Below are 20,744 nucleotides of genomic sequence, written 5' to 3' on the forward strand. Positions count from 1 at the left end.
CCCATTTTCTCTCCTAGACACAACCTAAATGTCAATTAGAGCTATGATTTGGGGTGTTGAGCAGTTATATATGGTCATTAATCTTTTGAACTATGGCTCATACACAAAATTTTTTATTTCTCAACTTCGATTTGAGCTCTAGGGTAGAAGGCCTGGACACTATTAAACATCTAAGGGGAACAACATTACCTTGTGACATGAGAGAGATACAATATCAGAATAAAACTTCAGAGCCTAGAAACTTTCCCAGTGATTACTAAGGTGGTGCTTGGTATGTCAATTCCACTTACCCCTGATTTCTTGGGTCCTCCCACTGGGTGGTCCGAATTGTGTGATTAACGAAATATACTCTGCCATTTCCATCCATCCGCTTTTCTACAAGAATCGTTAACAAAGAAACATTTTCATTTCAGGGAGCTTATGCTCTGCATATTTGCCCACCAACACCTTAATGGAACAGATCAGTGTAAAAATAAAAACTGGGCAAATGGATAGGCTGTGTAAAATAAAAAATGTTTTGGATATAGTTTGTTAGCCAAAAATATAATCTTTGAAGGCTGGAGTGACTGGATGTCTAACATAACAGAACACTACTTCAGTGGAAACCAAGAGAGCTGCAAAGCAGGCAGTAGTGTTCTGGCTGTTGTGTTAGATATCCAGTCACTCCAGCCTTTATACATTACATTTCGGCTAACTAATTATATGGAAAAAATAGATTTTTGTACTTACCGTTAAATCCTTTTCTCTTGTCCTACATTGGGGGACACAGGCACCATGGGGATGAAGATCCTGTTGCTTGGAGGATGGACACTAAACGGTTAATAAGCTCCTCCTCCTGCACTGGTTCTCATACCCTGCCTACTTCCTTTCCCCTCAGTTTTCGGTCCGAAGAAGGAAGGACAACCCTACTATCACCACGTGCAACAGAAGAGGAACTCACACCCCCTACGAACTATATACAGTCACACCTATACAGTGTGCTAGAAGAATTTAAATTTTTAACCTATTCAGGGAGGGAAGGCCCGTGTCCCCCAATGTAGGACAAGAGAAAAGGATTTAACGGTAAGTACAAAAATCTATTTTTCTCTTGCCTAGATTGGGGGACACAGGCACCATGGGGACGTCCCAAAGCTACCCATGAGGGTGGGACTTTGCACCCCAGTGCTCAGCTTACAACGGTCTTACACCTTTCTCCCAAAGCTTGCCTCAGCTGAGGAGAAAGTGTGTATCTTGTAGAACCTGGAAAAAGTGTGTACTGAAGACCACACTGCAGCTCTACAAACCTGTTCAGCGGAAGCCTGGTGGCGTACTGCCCAGGAAGTACTCATCGACCTGGTCGAGTGAGCTCGAATCCCGAAGGGTGGAGGTCTATCCTTTGCTACATAAGCCTTTGAGATGGCCGACCTGATCCATCTGGAAATCGTTGCCTTCGATGCCCGGAGGCCCTTTCTTGGTCCCTCTGGAATGATGAAAAGACTGTCAGTTCTTCTTATACTTTTGGTAACGGATACATAAATACTTAGAGTACGGACCACGTCTAGCTTGTGCAGCTTTTTCTCCATCTGTGTCTTGGGATGAGGACAGAAGGAAGGCACTACAATGTCCTGGTTTAGATGAAATTCGGACACCACCTTAGGCAAGAAATCCGGTGTTGGCCTTAGAATTACCTTGTCCTTATGGAAAATTGTAAACGGCACTTTACACGATAATGCTGCCAACTCTGACACTCTTCTAGCCGACGTGATGGCTAATAAAAATACTGTCTTAATAGTCAGAGTAAGTAAGGGAATGTCCATAATAGGTTCAAAAGGCTGTTCTTGCATTGCTGAGAGTACTAAGTTAAGATCCCATGGAGGGATCGGGTGACGGTATGGTGGTGCCTGTCGAAGAGCACCCTGTATGAAAGTCTTAATGTTAGGCCGCAACGCCAACTGGTGTTGGAAGAAGATAGATAGTGCAGATACTTGGACCTTCAAGGAACTGATGGCTAGACCCTTATCCAGTCCCTCCTGCAGAAAACACAGTACGTTTGCTTCGTTTAGGACCTGTGGGTCTTTGGAGTTCGTCTCGCACCATGAAATGAAGGACTTCCAAATCCTATGATAAATCCGTGCAGATACAGGCTTTCTGGCCTTCAATAAGGTAGGTAAGACCTCCTGTGGAACTCCAGACCTGGAGAGTATCAAGGCCTCAAGAGCCACGCCGTTAAATCCAGCCGTGGAGAATTCGGGTGGACGATAGGTCCCTGTGTTAACAGATCGTCCCTGACTGGAAACCGAAATGGAGTGTCTGCTGCAAGCCGCATGATCTCTGCGTACCAAGGTCTGCGGGGCCAGAATGGAGCCACCAGTATCGCCTCTACTCTCAATTCCCTTATTCGTCTGATGACTCTTGGAATCAGAGCAAGAGGCGGGAACACTTATACCCTGTGAAACGGCCAAGGTGCTACTAGCGCGTCTACCGCCACTGCTAGAGGATCCTTGCTTCTTGCCATAAAGCTTGGCAGCTTGTTGTTGTATCTTGACGCCATTAGGTCCACCTCTGGTAGACCCCACCTTATTACTATCTCTCGGAAAACACCTCCGGATGCAGACTCCACTCGCCCTGATCTACTGTCTCCCGACTGAGGAAGTCTGCTATCCAGTTGTCTACTCCTGGAATGTGTACTGCGGAGATTGCTGGCACATTCTCTTCTGCCCAAAGAAGTATCCTTTGTGCTTCGGCCAGCGCCGCCTGGCTTCTTGTGCCTCCCTGATGGTTTATGTAGGCCACTGCCGTCATGTTGTCCGACTGAATTCGCACTGGTCGACCCTTGAGATTGTGGGTCCAGTGTGACAAGGAGAGCCATATTGCCCTGAGCTCTAGGATGTTGATTGGGAGAGACCCTTCCGCTGGGCTCCATCTGCCCTGTACGGTGTGTTGTTCCAGTACTCCTCCCCACCCCTGTAAGCTGGCATCTGTTGTTACTACTGTCCATGTATGGTTGGGGAACAGCATGCCTGATTGCAATGTTGATGGTTGAAGCCACCACTTCATTGACGCTTGAACGGGAACTGTTATTAGTATCCTGCGGTCTAGCTCTGAACACATCTTTCTTTGATGTAATAGAATTAGTCTCTGCAATGGTCTGGTGTGTAACTGGGCATACGGTACAGCTGGAATAGCCGCTACCATTGTCCCCAGTGCTCTCATAGCTACTCTGAGTGGTACATATCTCTCCTTCTGAATGATCATTAATCTTGTGCGAAAGATGGATATCTTGGCAGGTGGGAGAAAAGCTTTTCCCAGCGACGTGTCCAACATCAAACCCAGGTATTCTGTCCGTTGCGTTGGATTGAACATTGACTTTTTGTAATTGATGATCCAACCTAATTGGGTCAATCTTTCCACCACGGCCTGTAAGTGGTTTGTCGTTAAGGAGTGGGACGGAGTTTTGACTAGTAGGTCGTCCAAGTATGGTATGACTCCTATTCCCTGCAGCCTCAAATCTGCTAGAGCTGCTGCCATGACCTTTGTAAAGACTCGCGGGGCTGAGGATAGGCCGAATGGAAGTGCCACAAATTGCCAATGTTCTCCTGCAGCGAAGAAACGAAGGAATCTGTAGTGGTTGGGGTGTATTGGCACGTGAAGATATGCGTCCTTGATATCTATAACTGTCATAAATTCTCCCATCTCCAGGGACAGCAGAACCGATTGAATGGATTCCATCTTGAAATGTTGACGCTTGACATATTTGTTTACTGCCTTTAGATCCAGCACAGGACGGTAGGATCCGTCCTTTTTGGGCACGATGAACAAGTTGGAATAAAAACCTCTGCCCCTGTCTAGAGGTGGAACCTGCTGTATGACCCCTGAGCTCGTGAGATCTTTGAGAATTTTTCGAAATGCTGAACGCTTTGGTTCCCCTGAGGGCGGGCGTGACACAAAGAATCTTCTTGGAGGAATTTGTATAAAGTCTATGAGATAGCCGTGGGAGACTACCTTCAGGACCCAAGGGTCTTGGACTTTTTGTTCCCACACATCCCGAAAGTTTCTTAGGAGTCCGCCTACGAAGACACTCTCGGGGGTGGGCACCTCTTCATGCGGAGGCGGGTTTCTCCTGCGAAGACTTGGCGGTTTGTCTGTTTGAAGACCAGTTGTGGCCTTGTTTGATTGGGTATCTGGAACGGCTGGAAGATTTGTGCTTTTCCGTTTGTGTTCTCTGCCTTTGGCCTTGACCTTGACGAAAGGGCCGCAGAAATGGTCTTCTTTTAAATGTGGTGCGCTTGGGTCTGTTTTGCGGTAACAAGGTACTCTTTCCACCCGTCGCTTGTGATATAATCTTGTCGAGCTCTGCTCCAAAAAGTTGTTTCCCCACAAACGGAAGACTGACTAGTGATCTCTTTGATGTGAGATCTGCAGACCAGTTCTTTAACCATAGAAAACGTCTGGCTGCAATAGACTGTGCTGAAGCTCCGGCAATGAGTTTTGTTGCATCCAATGCTGCTTCGCAGATATAGGAGTTTGCATCAGCTATTTTTGACAATAAAAGATCCGTAGACGGGTCCTCAGACCCAATAAGTTGTGCTACCTGCTCAACCCATATCTCTATTGCTCTTGACACCCACGCGGTGGCAAAGATTGGTTGAAGCGCCGCTCCTGCTGCTGAAAAAATGGCCTTACAGAATCCCTCTAGACGCTTGTCTATTGGGTCCTTAAAAGAAGCTGCGTCAGCTACAGGTATGGTTGTGTTCCTAGAAAGACGTGACACCGGAGGATCCACCACTGGTGGGGAGGACCAGAGGTCTGTATTTTCCAGAGGAAATGGATAGGACTGTGAAAAGCGTTTAGATAGTTGGAGCTTGCGGTCTGGAACTTTCCACTGAGCCTTAACAATTTCATCTAAGTGCTCATAAGCCGGGAAAACATATGAAGTCTTCTTCTGCCTTTTGAAAATATTTTTGCTAGGCTCAGCTGTAGCTGCTGTGTCTTCAATGTTTAATGTTTGTAACACCAACTGTATCAGTGATTCTACCTCCCTTTGTGACCTGGGAGTATCCTGCTCCTGGTCCGACTCCTCCCCGGACAACACTTGCCCCTCTTCCCCTGACTCTTCCTCTTCAGGTGACTCAGGTGTCGGGGAACGAAACCGCTTAGAAGTAGTACCCTGCGCGCTCATCCTTTGTGGCTGACTAGAGAGGTGTTCCAAAACTTTGTCTAAAGTCTCAGGAATCCTGGCTAGATTCTGTAGACCAGCCAGTGAGAGGGAAAGTACACGCACCAATTCAGAATCCGAGCTCATCTGAGAAGCCGAAGCTATCGCTGAGCCGGGTTGTAGGGTTGCATTGGGTAAGCTAGGAGCAGGTATATTACCAGTACTACAAGCTACACACTTTGGGTCAGAAGAGGCAATATCAAATTTTGTTTTACATGACGAGCATGCAAGGAATGCAATTTGAGACGGGGTGCGGGACTTAGTCTGTCGCTTAGCAGAAGGCATTTCCTCTACTCAGTCAGTCATGTTATAGAAGGTTGGCCCTTCCTTAAGAAAGGAAGCAGGCAGGGAACTGAGAAGTCCTGTGTCACCTGGGCTGTCCCTGTAGGGCGACCTGCATGGGTGAAATTGACATGCTTAGTGTCAAAATAAGTAGACTGCCTAGGGAAGTACAGCAAAAGTACTTACTCTGGTTGCTGAGCAGTAACTCTGCAGAAAGGTAGAGGGAGCGAGTGCGCCGATCCGGCTCGTGTCCCAAGATGGCGGCCGGAAGTGACGCACGCGTCGGCAAGGGCAGGGAATACGATTGCGCAGTATGCCCCCAAAGAAAATGGCCGCCGCAGAGAGCGCATCCGCCGACGCCCTCTTCCAAGATGGCAGCCGGAAGTGACGCATGCGTCCAAGAGTGGGAACGCGATCGCGCAGCATGCCCCCAAGTAAAATGGCCGCCGACGCCCTCTTCCAAGATGGCGGCCGGAACAACCTGCGCAGAAGAAAAAGACCAACGCGAGGACAGACCCTCCGTGTACCTAAGCCGTCTAAAGCCAGAGCGGGTAAGAAAGCGATCCTACCCGACTCTGCTCCTGCCGGGGAACGCGCGCATGTAGGGGCCTTACCCTGTCTAGAAGTGGAAGTATAAGGGGGTGAAAAGGGGACAATAAACACTTACCCCTTTCGTTGCCAGCCTTCCTGCCCTATTTTGGTGCGTACCCCGTTCTGGGCTGCTGGTGCAGCCTCCGTGGAGCGGGAACCAGCAGCCCCAGGGTGTTGAGGGAGCCTCTGCCTGCAGACCTCCGTAGAGCGGGAAGGCAATCAGGGCACAACATTATTCGGCTGGTGGGGGCTCGGGAAAGTGAACTCAGGCCCCACTGCTGGCATGGCACATGAATAAATCGGCACCATTGCTCCCAGCCAGTAGCATCCGTCCTCCTTCTGAGGACACTAAAGTAAAACTGAGGGGAAAGGAAGTAGGCAGGGTATGAGAACCAGTGCAGGAGGAGGAGCTTATTAACCATTTAGTGTCCATCCTCCAAGCAACAGGATCTTCATCCCCATGGTGCCTGTGTCCCCCAATCTAGGCAAGAGAAATATAGGCTATTTATCCAGTTTTTATACTGAACAATTTTTCTTCCTTAAAATAAATATACAGCTTCAGTTTATTAAACATTGATATCGAGTACACATTAATGGAAGAATAACCACATTACATCCACAAACGCATAAATCACACAGATACAGGGAAAATGAATTTATAAAAAAAAATTAATTTATACAATCCACATAACCTTATGTTAAAGCATTATAATTATGGGAGATGGAAACCAGATCTGTTAATAATCTGACAAACAAAATGAACAGTGAAATCAGTTAAACTTCTCCTCCATCAATATCACCAGTACTATATAATATTGTTGCCATGATTTCAACATGCTGTTAAGTTATAAAGCAAGACTTTAGAAGGAAAATGTAGACTTTAGTAACAGCAAATACACCTCTACTGCAAATATTAAAATGTGACTAAAGGTGGCCATAGAGGGGCTCCAATTTACAGTATGCAGCTTTTTTGCCTGTGTATGAGGCCCTGTAATAGGCCTTGCCAGCTGATATCTGGCCAACAGCCCTAGGGTCAATAATCGGATCACTCATTAGGGCCTATGGAGACCAGTCGGACCACATCAGCTCGGTATGTGGGTTGCCAAATCCGTCTCAGAGCCATTCGTTTTGACAACCTTAGCAATCAAGTGAATTTGGCCTCCTATGGGCACCCTAAGGGTAGGCAAGTTGCTACACACAATATTCAATGGTGAAGAGATACGAAACTTACCCCATCCAACCGGTAATGGTCCTAATGGGTCATACTCTTTGTTCTGGGCTACGGAATCCTGGTTCTTAAATGAAAGAGATGCATTTATAATATAAAAGGGAATGGAATGCTTCCATTCAGTAGCCAGTAGCTCACAGCAACCAATCAGATATTTTCCTGCCACTTTGGATTAGCAGATGTAGTGCAAACTCAAAATTTTTATTACATTACCCCAGAAAAGAGTGCTACAAGTTTAATGATTCTTACTTACCCCATAAATGAACCTTTGGTTAAACTGTTGCATGGCCCCTTGCAGCTGGTTACGCTGGATTTGCCACTGCTCATAATTTCTCACAGATTCCAAAGTGGGGCGCTGCCATGTAGTGGTCCTGGTTATATGATCCACATAATAGATGCGACTCATGTTGTCCACTCGACGTTCCCATCTGTGGATTAAAAAAATTAAACATTCACATAAACCATATACCTAGACACTGAAATCACATACCTACACACTGAACATGCAGCATATCCATTCATATATTACATAAAGTTTAAACAATTTTAAAGAGAGCAGCAATATAACAAATTAAATATATATTCAGTTGCACCTGAGCTAGATACAGATTATGTTTGATGCAATGTAAAAGGACAGCTACAAAGCTGATTAATTGCGCCACAGAAACAGATGGGTATACTTGAACGAGTTAGAAAGAGAGGGTTCTATATAATACTGGACTTTATCCCAATTTTTATTGCACTCACCCAGGAGGTAGAGGTTCCGGCCTGTCCCATGTTGTTCTTTTTGCAACGTGATCCACATAATAAACACGTCCTTGCTGATCAACCCGCTGTTCCCATCTAAAGAGTGACAATGCATCAGCTTTCTGACATTATTAATATATATATCAATTAACTTATAAGGAACACTTTTCTCTCTCCCCTTATTTCACTGATGATATTGTTGTAAAAATAAAAACACAGCAAATATAAATCTGTAATCCCTTCTAATGCTTCATCTTCCATAAATCTTTTCTATTGCTCCATATAACCCATACTATTGTTCCAATAAACCCTCCCTAAATTGCCCCTATTGCTCTATATAAACTTCCCTATAACTCCTCCTACTGCTCCATATAACCATCCCTGTAACTTCTCCTATTGGTCCATATACTCTCCTTATAACTCATCCAATTGCTCCATAAAACCCTCTCTATAACTCCTCCTATTGCTCCATATAACCCTTCCTATAACTCCTCATATTGCTCCATATAACCCTCCCTATAACTCCTCCTATTGCTCTATATAGCTCTCCATATAATTCCTCTTATTTTTTCATATAACCCTACCCATAACTCTTCCTATTGCTCTATATAACCCTCCCTACTGCTCCTCTTATTGCTCCATAACCCTCCCTATAACTCCTCCTATTGCTCCATTTAACTCTCCCTATAACTCCTCCTATTGCTCCATATGTCCCTCCCTATAACTCCTCATATTGCTCCATATGTCCCTCCCTATAACTCCTCATATTGCTGCATATAACCCTCTCTATAACTTCTCCTATTGCTCCATATAACCCTCACTATAACTCCTCACTTTAACTCTTCCTATTGCTCCATATAACCTTCCCTATAACACCTTCTATTGCTCTATATAACCCTCCCTATAACTATTGCTCTGTATAATCCTCCCTATAACTACTCCTATTGCTCCGTATAACCCTACCTACAACTCCCCATATTGCTCCATATTATCCTCCAAATAACTCCTCCTATTACTCCATATAACCCTCCCTATAACTCATCCTATTGCTCTATATTATTCTCCCTATAACTCCCCATATTGCTCCATATTATCCTCCCATAACCTCTCCTATTGCTCCATATAACCCTCCATGTAACTCCTCCTATTGCTCCATATAGCCCTCTCTGTACCTCCTCCTGTTTCTCCATATAGCCCTCCCTATAATTCTCCCTATTGTTCCATATTATCCTACCTATAACTCACCCTATTGCTCCATACAATCCTCCCTATAACTCCTCATATTGTTCCATATAGCTCCTCATATTGCTCAATATAACTCTTCCTATAACTCCTCCTATTGCTCCATATAACCATCCCTATAACTTCTCCTATTGCTCCATATAACCCTCCCTATAACATCCTATTGCTCTATATTATTCTCCCTATAACTCCTGCTATTGCTCCATATAACCATCCCTATAACTCCTCCTATAGTTCCATATAACCACCTATAACTCCTCAGTTTGCTCCATATAATGATCCCTATAACTCCCCCTATTGTTCCATATAACCCTCCCTATAACTCCTCCTATTGCTCTATATAGCCATCCCTAGAACTCCTCCCTTTGCTCCATAAAATCCATACATATAGCTGCAGACCTTTATCTGATCACATTTTACCATATAACTACCTCCAGCACTTTGCTGGAGGTTTGCTCTCCACTAAATCCCTACCCCTTGGAACAACACACAGATTCCATTCTCAGTATCTATACCCAGGTGGCAGAGGTCCTTGGTTCACTAGTCCCAGTCTCTGTCCATCAATGTTGATGGGAGCTATTTGCCTAGAAACAGGAGGTGTGTTGGATGGAGCTTCGGGTATGGAAGCAGCAGCAGCAGGGGGGGGCAACAATTCAGCTTCAGCTTGGGAGGAAGTTTCAGTGATGGCAGGAGCTGGGGAAGTAAAAAACAGGTCAGATAATTTACCCTTTGCAATTACTAAGCTCTATTTACATAGCAATACTATACAGCAAACAGACAATGGTGGAATCTAACCTATATCAGACGCCCGGCGAGGTGTGGGTGGAGGGGGCCGTGATGGTCTACTGGCTCTGAAGCCTCCATTGGCTAAAGAAGGAGAGCTTGTGCCATTGGTTGTTCTGCTGTCAGTTGAATTTGTTCCATTTGTGGTGTCAGCACTGTGAAATACATAAACATAAATTTAAGTTAGTTTACCTCCAATACAAGCAGTGTTTGTATATTCCTGTAATACTCTACTATGTAATCAGCTACTATGTGTGTCTTTATAGTTGCTTACTCTGCCACTTTTCTGGCTGAGATCCACCATGGATCAGAGCAGAATTGAAATCTTCCTAAATATTAATGTGATGAAGAGAAGTAATGAGACATGGCTGAAAGAGCAATTTTATGCCCCATCCTGCTGGAGTGGAATGAGCTCTTAAAAGACTGCTTAAATCCTTCTTCAGTTTATAAATGGCTCCTTGGAGATCACCGTCTCACTCCAGAGACTTGTATTGCAATGAGAGCTTGTATCCAAGTCACTAATTAGAACAGTAATATAGCATTTATATGGAGGCTATTGTTATTAGAGGGTGAAAAAAATAAGTGAGCCTGTGATATAGTATTATACTATAGAAGATGTCTGAAAAACAAGCAATGCAAAAGGGCTCATGGTGCTACACAGGCTATGGTCCAATTACAAATGAAAGCACCAGAATAGTTTAACGCAGGTAAGCAGGGCCAGGCACTTATATTGTATTGGTGTGAAGATGGTGGATAACAAAGGTGCAGGAGCTTTTGCTGATCATGGGATGCAGCAGACAGATACCTGGAGGGGACAATGGATATTGATAACTAGAAATACCAATACAGCCGCTCACCTTGCAGACTGTGTTTCAATTTGCATTGCAGAATTATCTGTTGAACCTACAAAAGAAAACAAATACTAAAAATCATCTTTCTAGCACGTTTCTTTTATGTAAGACAGCTTTGTATTTGGTATTTATATTATTTCCAGGTTTATTCAGCTTAAGTTTTCAGAAGGTTTTCTACAACAACATCCACATTTCACCCCAACATCCCTTGGTAATCAGAGGAATGCTTGCAGTGTATAAGTTTTATATGGTACAACTGTTCAGCAGAGTCTGGGTTCAAAAACCTTTTATATTGTCATTCTGTTTGTTACTTGTGTCCTGAATTCTTCTTTGGAACACAAACTATAGGTATTATAGGAAGAATATATTTACACGATTCCTTTCCTGCAATGACATAACTCTCTGGCTCTCGGGTTCATAATTAGTGGAGCTATTACTGGATTGCCATTAAGTCAAAAAGCAGGCTAATATGGGCTGTTATTATCAGATCTGTAAAAAGGAAATCTGTGTAAAACTAAAGGGTGAAGAATATGCAGCAAATCATATTTACATTTATTATGTTTCTCTATATTCATATATAATTATTCCCTTTTAGGTGTTTACTTAGATCCCTGTCTGTTACAGATACAACGTCATTTTCTTCATTTTTTTAAAATTAATTTAAACATTTTTAAAATGTAACTTTCTAAATCAAATTTCTGTAACAAAATATATGGATCTAAACACCTAAAAAATGAACAGGTTTATAAAAATGTGAGTTCAGCTTTTAATAAATAAAAACTCACCCACGTTCTATTAATTTCTATCCATTTTGGTATTTATCAAATGGTGAGTTTTACCATTTTGGCTTATTGATAAATATCCTTCTAAAAATCCCATAGGAATGAATAGAACAGTGGTGACTGTTTATTTATTAAAATCTTAATTCACATTTTGATAAATCAGTCCCATGTCATTATGATTTAATAAGAAATTAATGTTAGAGCACTGTATAGTTAAGCTCACCAATATCAAATATATACAGATCCCTGGAGGGCCAGATTACCCATATGGCAAACCAGGCACCCGCCTAATGCAAGAAGTCCAGAAATGGCAGAGTGGAAGAGTCCCTTGAATGGTCGGTCAGTTGGAATTACAGGGTTAAAAACAGATGAAAAAGCAACAATCTGAAGAATTAAAATTCTTTAGCACTAATTTACATTAACCTATAAATATTAGGGTAAAAGCTGCTCTCACCTGATGAGATTGCTGGATCTCCATTTGCTAAGAGCTCTGGGTCTACCTGCATCCCATCCAAGCACACAGACAGGTCGCCGACCGTCTCCCTGTCACTTAACAGCTGCATGTTCACAATGACTTCTTCTACTGTAAAATAACAAGAAGAAAACTAATAAAAAACAAACTAATCAGTTAAAGGGCAACTATGTGTTGGGTCGGACCTCATGATAGTCTGTCCAAATGATTTTAACCAACGCCCTTTTCAAAGTTGCAATCAGAGAAGGAAGTTTATTCAAGCACAGAATACAGAAGCATTCAGTAGCTAGGAGAGAACTATGCCCAAGCTGACAGTTACACACATATTTATCATTTAATATCAAAAGCATTGTCTTACAGATTAGTGGTTAAAATATTTATTTGTCATAATGCTAAGGATAACTTGTTATCTGGGCAGAAAGTTTGTACCTGGCCAGACTTAACTTCTAAGCGACTTCTGTTTCTTAATAACCCTTTATCTAATTTATTCATAACTGTCTGCATCTTATTTCCTTTGCTGCTGGCATGAGTTATTAGGTTCCGCATTTTAGTAGTTACATTTTGCAAGAAGCTGCATGTTCTAAAAAATATTGCTATATAAAGGAATAAAAGGTGAAACGGTTATATAGGCTCTAGGGTGGGCTATTCAGTAATTAGCACTCAACATATTCCCTAACATTTGACTACAGAATTTTACTTTGTACAGGGGAATACATATCCTGCAATTGTGTTATAGGATTGCTTTCGCTAATGCTATGTTTGCATTATTCCATTACTGTGGAGTCATTCTGAGTCTAACATATAAGGATAACTATGGACAGTGGAAAGAAAGGCCGAGGCCAGCCAATACCTCCTGTTATGCTTGCTTTCCCTTCGAACTTTAAAAGGTACTAATTAAAAACCATTTCATACAGATGATGTAAACTCTGTCAGGCAGCGACTACTTAATCCTGAAAGTCAAGCTGTATGAGTAATGAATAGTTTATTATAGAACCACTAAAATGGATTCTATGCAAATTGGCAGAAAGTTAACACACTGAAGATACACTTTCTCTACTTGGAAACAATGACGCAATGTCTCAGACAGGCAACTCAGAAAATCCTACTCCAGAACGGAGGGTATCATTGGAGTAGCAGATCAGCCATGTGCACAGTACACAAGATCAGATGGGGAATGCAGTGAGAGAAGTGAGAGAACAAGGAGTTATACTCACATTTCATATGGTTAGACAGTAGCGTTTCATGCAAGTTGAGTGATGCACTTCCAATCAGAGCATCAGATTTCAATGTCTGGTGGCTCCAAACACGGAAATTTAACACACTAAATGGGGTTACAATGCTGTAATGAAAGCAAAGAGAAAGCCCATGAGTCACAATACAGTATAAATAATTCTGATTTATTTTAATATTTTTCATAGTATCTTCTAAATATTTCACCGCCAAGGCCCATCTTGGAGACAAATACCCCTGGGCATAAACACTTACACAGTGAGCGGCTGTTTCCATTTGGGACTGTGAGTTTTATTTTTTGTTTCTGTTTTCTTTGATTGTCCATCCACTGATAGCTCCACATATGGACTCGGACCAAACCAGTTTTTCCGGTTGTCCTTTAACTTAGCGGATATAACTGGGCAGAGAATAGAGAAAAAGCGAGTTAATGGTGAGTCAAGCTGATCCCTGGGGCAGTTTCTAAGAGGTAGCAGTGTTTATGTGTTACGCAGTGGTCCCTTATAACAAACGAATAATTGTTGTCTATCATATATCAATATTAAAGTCTACCTATAATAACAAGTCAACAATGTATTACCTCTTAGTGTAGGAGCATTTCATTGTGGTGATTTAAGGTAGCGTCCTGCGCGGGTCCATTTTTTGGGACCCGTACCCCATCCGTACCCACAACCTGCAATCCGCAACCCGCATTCTTACCCGCTTGGAACCGGTACCCGACCCTACCCTCAAGTACCTTATCTGCAACCCAAACCCGTGACCCACTGATCATCAAGAATTGGGAAGTGCTGTCATTGCAAACCGGAAGTGACGTCATTGGAAGTAGACAGGATCAGAAAAAAAGGAGTAAAACAGGAAGTGCTGTCATTGTAAACTGGAAGTGATGTCATCGGAAGTTGCCGGGACCAGAAAAAAGGAGTAAATATCGCTATTGAGAAGACCCGTGGCCCGACCCGTGACCCGCAGAACCGTGTCTTTACCCGCACCCAGATCTTCTCCCCTCAACCCGCAAGGTACCGCAGGTTTTTGCGGGTAACCTGCAGGTACCCGTCCCGCTGCAGGACTCTAATTTAAGGGGAATAAGGATGAAAACACTGAGAAATAAACTAAGAGATTCTAGTGTAATATTGCATTATATATTGACTTACTACAACTAGGTCCTTGGTGCATGTTTAATCTTAGGGTCAGATTTACTAAGGTTTCAATGGTAAATTAGAATTCTCGATTTTATTTTGTTCAAAGCTCACAAATTCAAATTAAAAACTACTAACTCAAATGCGAGATGTATCACAACTCAACCCTGGAAACAGTTCCAGTTCTACTACTCTCCACCTAAAACCAGTAGAAATCAATGGCACAGGTCCCTTGAACTATTTGAAGCCAAAATGAGCCAAATGTTTGCCAAGATTTGCTTCCAAAATGACGCTCCATAGACTCCAATGGGAGGAAAAAAAAGTGTTGCGCGTCCAAAAAAAAAAAAAAAAAAAGGTGTCAAAAAGAACCAAAATTGACGTGCAAGTCAAGGTTTTTTTTGGGGGTGGAAAACTCAATTCTAATTAGATTTAAGTTTTTGGGTCGGGACCTACTTTTAAATGTTCAAATTTTTCATAAATAACATACCATATAAACTGTGAATAAAATCAAATTTAAGAGTTTTAAAAAAAAATCTCATTATTCTAAAATTCAACCTTTGATAACTAACCCTCTTAGTGTATTTCATTTTGGTGTCATATGGTATGTTTTGTCGTGTCTTGAGAGCATGTTAAACTAGGCTTTCCAAGAGGTTTTTATATACCAGTAGTTTAAATTTGATGTAGAATATGTTAAAATATTTACTGACAGGTCTATGTGTGGCTGGAACTCTAGTTATATAATGTTTTAATGCACTATAACTCCATCTTTGTATTTCCCTGTTCTTCCCCTATCTTCAGCACCATTTCCCTTCCTTATCTTTTAATCATATATCAACCCTAAGTAGCATAAAGAATTCCCCTCTGTACTTAGTTTCTAATTGTACAGGTCAGTCTAAAACATGCACAATTTACACCTTACCTTTTGTAAGGTGTCCAAAGGCAAGTATCTACATTGCAAATTCCTGTTAATCCCAGTATATACCAGTTCTGTAGGAGTTTTGTTAGTCATTCAAAATTAAACACTGCTTCCATAATGTATTCAGTTATGTGACACTGAGCAGTCATCCTTCAATCAACTTGTCTGCTGTCAAAATCCCCAACAAGGGTAAAGAACTACCATACTCTATGGGGTTCATTCAATTTCTATAAAGTAATAATTTATAAAGTGCTTTATTCTAGTGGGTTTAAAAATGTTTTATAAGATATAGCAAGGCAGTCATCATAGGTGCAAAAGGGGACAATTATCAAAGTTATTTCAGTTTTTTCTTGCTAAATATGCCCACCTTAAAATATAACAGAATGTATTGTGATTTTTTTTTTTTTTTTTGGTCTTGGGTATTTATCATTTAACAATTTCATGTACTCCGTTATGATCATTACTAGTCACCTGTTTAAATGCAACTTTGTGCCCTTTATTACATATGTAGGCTAGACTTCAGCAGTAAAGCAGTTCTAGAATTCTTGAGTATGTGCCCATTGCTTTACAACACTCTCTATAAGTTTGTGATACTTCTTGAGTCAAAAAATGTCAGGAAGCAAGAAAAAAAAATAGAAAAACTGATCTGTGGGAAAAAATCATTTTGGCATCATAAAGTAAGAAGTACAGTTGTAGATCACATGCATAATGTAAATGCTCTCTACTTGAAGGAAGGTCTCATCTGCTGTCAAGAGCTTTCGTGGCTATAGACTACATTGCAGCAAATTAATCCTTTTGTTACACCTACCTATAACCTGAAGCTGTGATTTCATAGTGAAGCCATTGACTGCTCCTGATCTTGAACTGCTGCCATCCATTTGCTCTCCTCAATGTTGTGCCTGCAGAACCACAAAAAGGACAGGTAAGGAATATCAAGATGACATACTCGTGTCTACTCCCAAAAGAGTAGATTATTTCTGTGGGAGACGCATGTTACATTGTCACACTAGAATCTGCTATTACACAGCCACCATCCCTTCCCAGAGACTATTATCCCATTTCTACTCTAGGCACCATCTCCCCCTACTATGCCTGTTATCCCACAGTCACACTCCCTTCCCAGAGACTATTATCCCACTGCTACTATAGGTACCATCTCTCCCTACTATACCTGCTATCCCACAGCCTACTCCCTTCCAAGAGACTATTATCCCACTGCTACTATAGGTACCATCTCTCCCTACTATACCTGCTATCCCACAGCCACACTCTCTTCCCAGAGACTATTATCCAACTGCTACTATAGGCACCATCTCTCCCTACTATACCTGCTATCCCACAGTCCCTTCCCAGAGACTATTATCCCATTTCTACTCTAGGCACCATCTCTCCCTACTATACCTGCTATCCCACAGCCACACTCCCTTCCCAGAGACTATTATCCCACTGTTACTATAGGCATCATCTCTCCCTACTATACCTGCTATCCCACAGTCACAGTCCCTTCCCAGAGACTATTATCCCACTGCTACTATAGGCACCATCTTTCCCTACTATACCTGCTATCCCACAGCCCTAATCACTTTCTAGAGGCCATTATCCCCTACTATAGGCACCATCTCTCCCTATTATACCTGCTATTCCACAGCCACACTCCCTTCCCAGAGACTATTATCCCACTGCTACTATAGGCACCATCTTTCCCTACTATACCTGCTATCCCACAGCCCTAATCACTTTCTAGAGGCCATTATCCCCTACTATAGGCACCATCTCTCCCTATTATACCTGCTATTCCACAGCCACACTCCCTTCCCAGAGACTATTATCCCACTGTTACTATAGGCATCATCTCTCCCTACTATACCTGCTATCCCACAGTCACAGTCCCTTCCCAGAGACTATTATCCCACTGCTACTATAGGCACCATCTTTCCCTACTATACCTGCTATCCCACAGCCCTAATCACTTTCTAGAGGCCATTATCCCCTACTATAGGCACCATCTCTCCCTATTATACCTGCTATTCCACAGCCACACTCCCTTCCCAGAGACTATTATCCCACTGTTACTATAGGCACCATCTCTCCCTACTATACCTGCTATCCCACAGCCACACTCGCTTCCCAGAGACTATTATCCCACTGCTACTAAAGGCACGTTTAGTGAGTCATGTGACTAAACTAAATTCACTAAATTCCATTTATGAACTGATGACATCACTGAGAGCTGTTTATAAGGATATAATTTACAGGATATTCATGGCTTTTTTGTATTATATAGTGAATAAAGTACCCCCTTTTGTAAAGTATATAGTGAATAAAGTATCCTCTCTTGTAAAATATAAGGATATTATAAGTTACGGAGGAGTTTCATGACCATATAACAACACGAGGCCGAAGGCAGAGTGTTTTTACACAGGTCATGGAACTCCAAGGTAACTTCTAATATCCTTATAATTTGCAACTGGGGGTACTTTATTTATTATAATACACACATTTCAGTGAGTCATGTGACTGAAATGACATCAGAACTCACTATTTTTAAGGACATAATTTACAAGATATTCATAGCTTTTGTGTATTATAAGGATTTTATAAGTCACTGAGGAGTTCCATGACCATATTAAAGCACAAGGACGAAGGCCTCATATTTTCCAACAAGGGGTACTTTATTTATTATAATACTCACGTTTTAATGAGTCATGTGACAAAAACTACATCACTAGTCACCGTTGATAAGGATATCATTTACAAGACATGCTAAATATTTGTCTTTCCCAAATCGACACACCTACATAAGTAAGTAAAGTACAGCAGAGAATACATAAATCTATAACAATGAACAATGGAGACAGAGAGGAGAGAGTCCTACCTGGCAGCATATGCTGCTCCTGGTAGGGTTCCAACCAAGTAAGAAAGTCGAAGTGAGCAAATAAACAGGAACATGCAACAGTTTATTATGAAATGGATACCAGTGCAATGTTGACAAAATACAAGTAGAATCACATGCACCATGAATGAACTGCTGTGGAGGGATACAAGGATTGGGATGTGATGTTGAATAAGCCTACTTAATACTGGGGACACCAAGTATCTCTTGTTTTGCCTGCAACATACAGAGTCGGTTTCAACTTTACACTACAAAGGGAAGGACAAGAATGAAAAGCTGAGCTGTATTCTTGCGCCAGAAGTTAGAATGTGGCAGCCACAGCCATCAACATATAGGACACCTAATCCCCTCCAATGACACCTAATTATTTATTTATGCCACAGCTTGGTGGGAGTGCTTGTACGAGGGATAGCTCATGCCCTCTGTGCATTTTAACTATTAGCACCCAACTAAAAAAGTATTTGAGAAAAAATATTTTTTATAAAAAAAATTTTTTTTATACTTCCCATATTCAGTGGCCCTATGCAACTTAAAGTAAAACTATACCCCCGAACAATGTAGTTCTCTATAAAAATATATTGCATGAAAAAGCTCATATGTAAAACCCTGCTTCATGTAAATAAACCATTTTCATAATAATATACCTTTTTAGTAGTATGTGCCATTGGGTAATCCCTAATAGAAAATTGCCATTTTAAAAAATAAGGGCCGCCCCCTGGGATCCTAGGATTCACGGTGCACAAAAACAAACCATACATGTTAGGTCACATGAGCCAATTAAAAGACAGAGTTCTGTCTTTTACTTCTACACTTCTTCCTGTTACAGTTAGAACTGCAGTATTTCTGGTCAGGTGATCTCTGAGACAGCACACAGACCATCACAAAATGGTGGCTCAAGGCAAGAGATGTAAAAGGGCAATATTTACTTAATATTGCCACTTAATATGATATAAAATATCTGTTGCTTAAATATTATTTACGACAGTCAACAGCACGGCCAATAATATCTATGGACAGCACATAAAGATTGTTTACGTTACCTGTATCACAGAACAAGAAAACCTGGAACTACTGGTGGAGCGTGACTGCCCAACCTCATGCACGTCAGGATTTTTGTCATCAGTGGTAATAGAGAAAAGTACATTCCACCAGACAGAGCCAAATGTCAACTATTGCTGCACTGCTCTATGTGGTCACATACAAACACATTCTGATGTGCAAAACCACATAATTAGCAAACCAGCAGAGCAGTGCAGCAATCAGCACCACACAGAAGAAGACGTATATAATGCTGCAGGTGAACTTTCTACTAATTAGACATATATAGGACAGTGTCGGGCACTATACTAGGAAATCTGCGGCTTCAAATTCTCTCAGAATGAAAGGAGGATTTTAGCAGAATAACATGCAAGCCTAAAGGCAAGTTGGAATGTGCAGTTAAATGGGTTGTTCACCTTTATATTAACTTTTGGTACAATGTAGAGAGTGATATTCTGAGGCCATTGAATTCGACTTTTTATCATTTGTGGCTTTTGAGTTATTTAGCTTTTTATTCAGCAACTCTCCAGTTTACAATTTTAGCAGTCTGGTTGCTAGGGTCCAAATTACCCTAGCAATCATGCTTTGATTTGAATAAGAGACTGGAATATGAATAGGGTCTGAATAGAAAGAGGAGTAATAAGTAGCAATAACAATACATTTTTAGCCTTACAGAGCATTTGTTTGTTTACATGGGGTAAGTGACACCCAGTTTGAAAGCTGGAAAGAATCTGAAGAAGGCAAATCATTCCAAAACTATAAAAAAAATAAAAAAATGAAGGGCAATTGAAAAATCGCTTAGAATTATACTAAATACTAAAGGTTAACTTAAAGGTGAACCATCCCTTTAAGATCCAGTTCTACCGTGAAAGCACTGCAATATCTAATATTTTCACACATTATACAAAAATAAATAGGAAAACAAAAGGAAAAATGAAATAGGGATAGCCAGCTATATCCCACCACAAAACTTCAAAAGAGGCTGGCACAAGCCTGGACCCACAAAGTAGTAAAGCCAGAGTCAGATTGTAAAATGGTTAAAAAGGCTTACATTATTTTCCATAATTAAGAACCAAGGCCTGACGCATTTCATGTCTACCAAGGACATTTACTCAAATACTATGAGTAAAACCAAGGCCTAACGCGTTTCATTTCTACCAAGGACACTTACTCATAAGTACTATAAGTAAAACCAAGGCTTGACGTGTTTCATGTCAACCAAGGACTATGAGTAAGTGTCCTTGGTAGACACGAAATGCGTCAGGCCTTGGTTCTTAATTATGGAAAATAAAATGTAAGCCTTTTTAACCCTTTTACAATCTTTACTACTTTGTGGGTCCAGGCTTGTGCCAGCCTCGTTTTTTT

General features: G+C 41.6%; 1 protein-coding gene across 1 annotated transcript in view; it reads right to left on the reverse strand.

The window, feature by feature from the left end:
• LOC108702762 (E3 ubiquitin-protein ligase Itchy) overlaps nt 1-20,744 on the reverse strand; it is a 43,222-nt gene that overhangs the window by 8,414 nt on the left and 14,064 nt on the right. Inside the window, exons 2-12 of the mRNA XM_018238420.2 lie at nt 16,257-16,347; nt 13,658-13,799; nt 13,387-13,511; nt 12,155-12,283; nt 10,925-10,970; nt 10,080-10,222; nt 9,800-9,977; nt 8,043-8,138; nt 7,549-7,723; nt 7,299-7,362; nt 291-375 (exon numbers count right to left, since the gene is read on the reverse strand). Coding sequence (XP_018093909.1) covers nt 291-375; nt 7,299-7,362; nt 7,549-7,723; nt 8,043-8,138; nt 9,800-9,977; nt 10,080-10,222; nt 10,925-10,970; nt 12,155-12,283; nt 13,387-13,511; nt 13,658-13,799; nt 16,257-16,326 — 1,253 coding nt within the window. The 5' untranslated portion in view covers nt 16,327-16,347. The remainder of the gene's footprint in view (nt 1-290; nt 376-7,298; nt 7,363-7,548; nt 7,724-8,042; nt 8,139-9,799; nt 9,978-10,079; nt 10,223-10,924; nt 10,971-12,154; nt 12,284-13,386; nt 13,512-13,657; nt 13,800-16,256; nt 16,348-20,744) is intronic.

Source organism: Xenopus laevis, chromosome 9_10S (genome assembly GCF_017654675.1).
Source record: "Xenopus laevis strain J_2021 chromosome 9_10S, Xenopus_laevis_v10.1, whole genome shotgun sequence".
Taxonomy (NCBI): Eukaryota; Metazoa; Chordata; class Amphibia; order Anura; family Pipidae; genus Xenopus; species Xenopus laevis.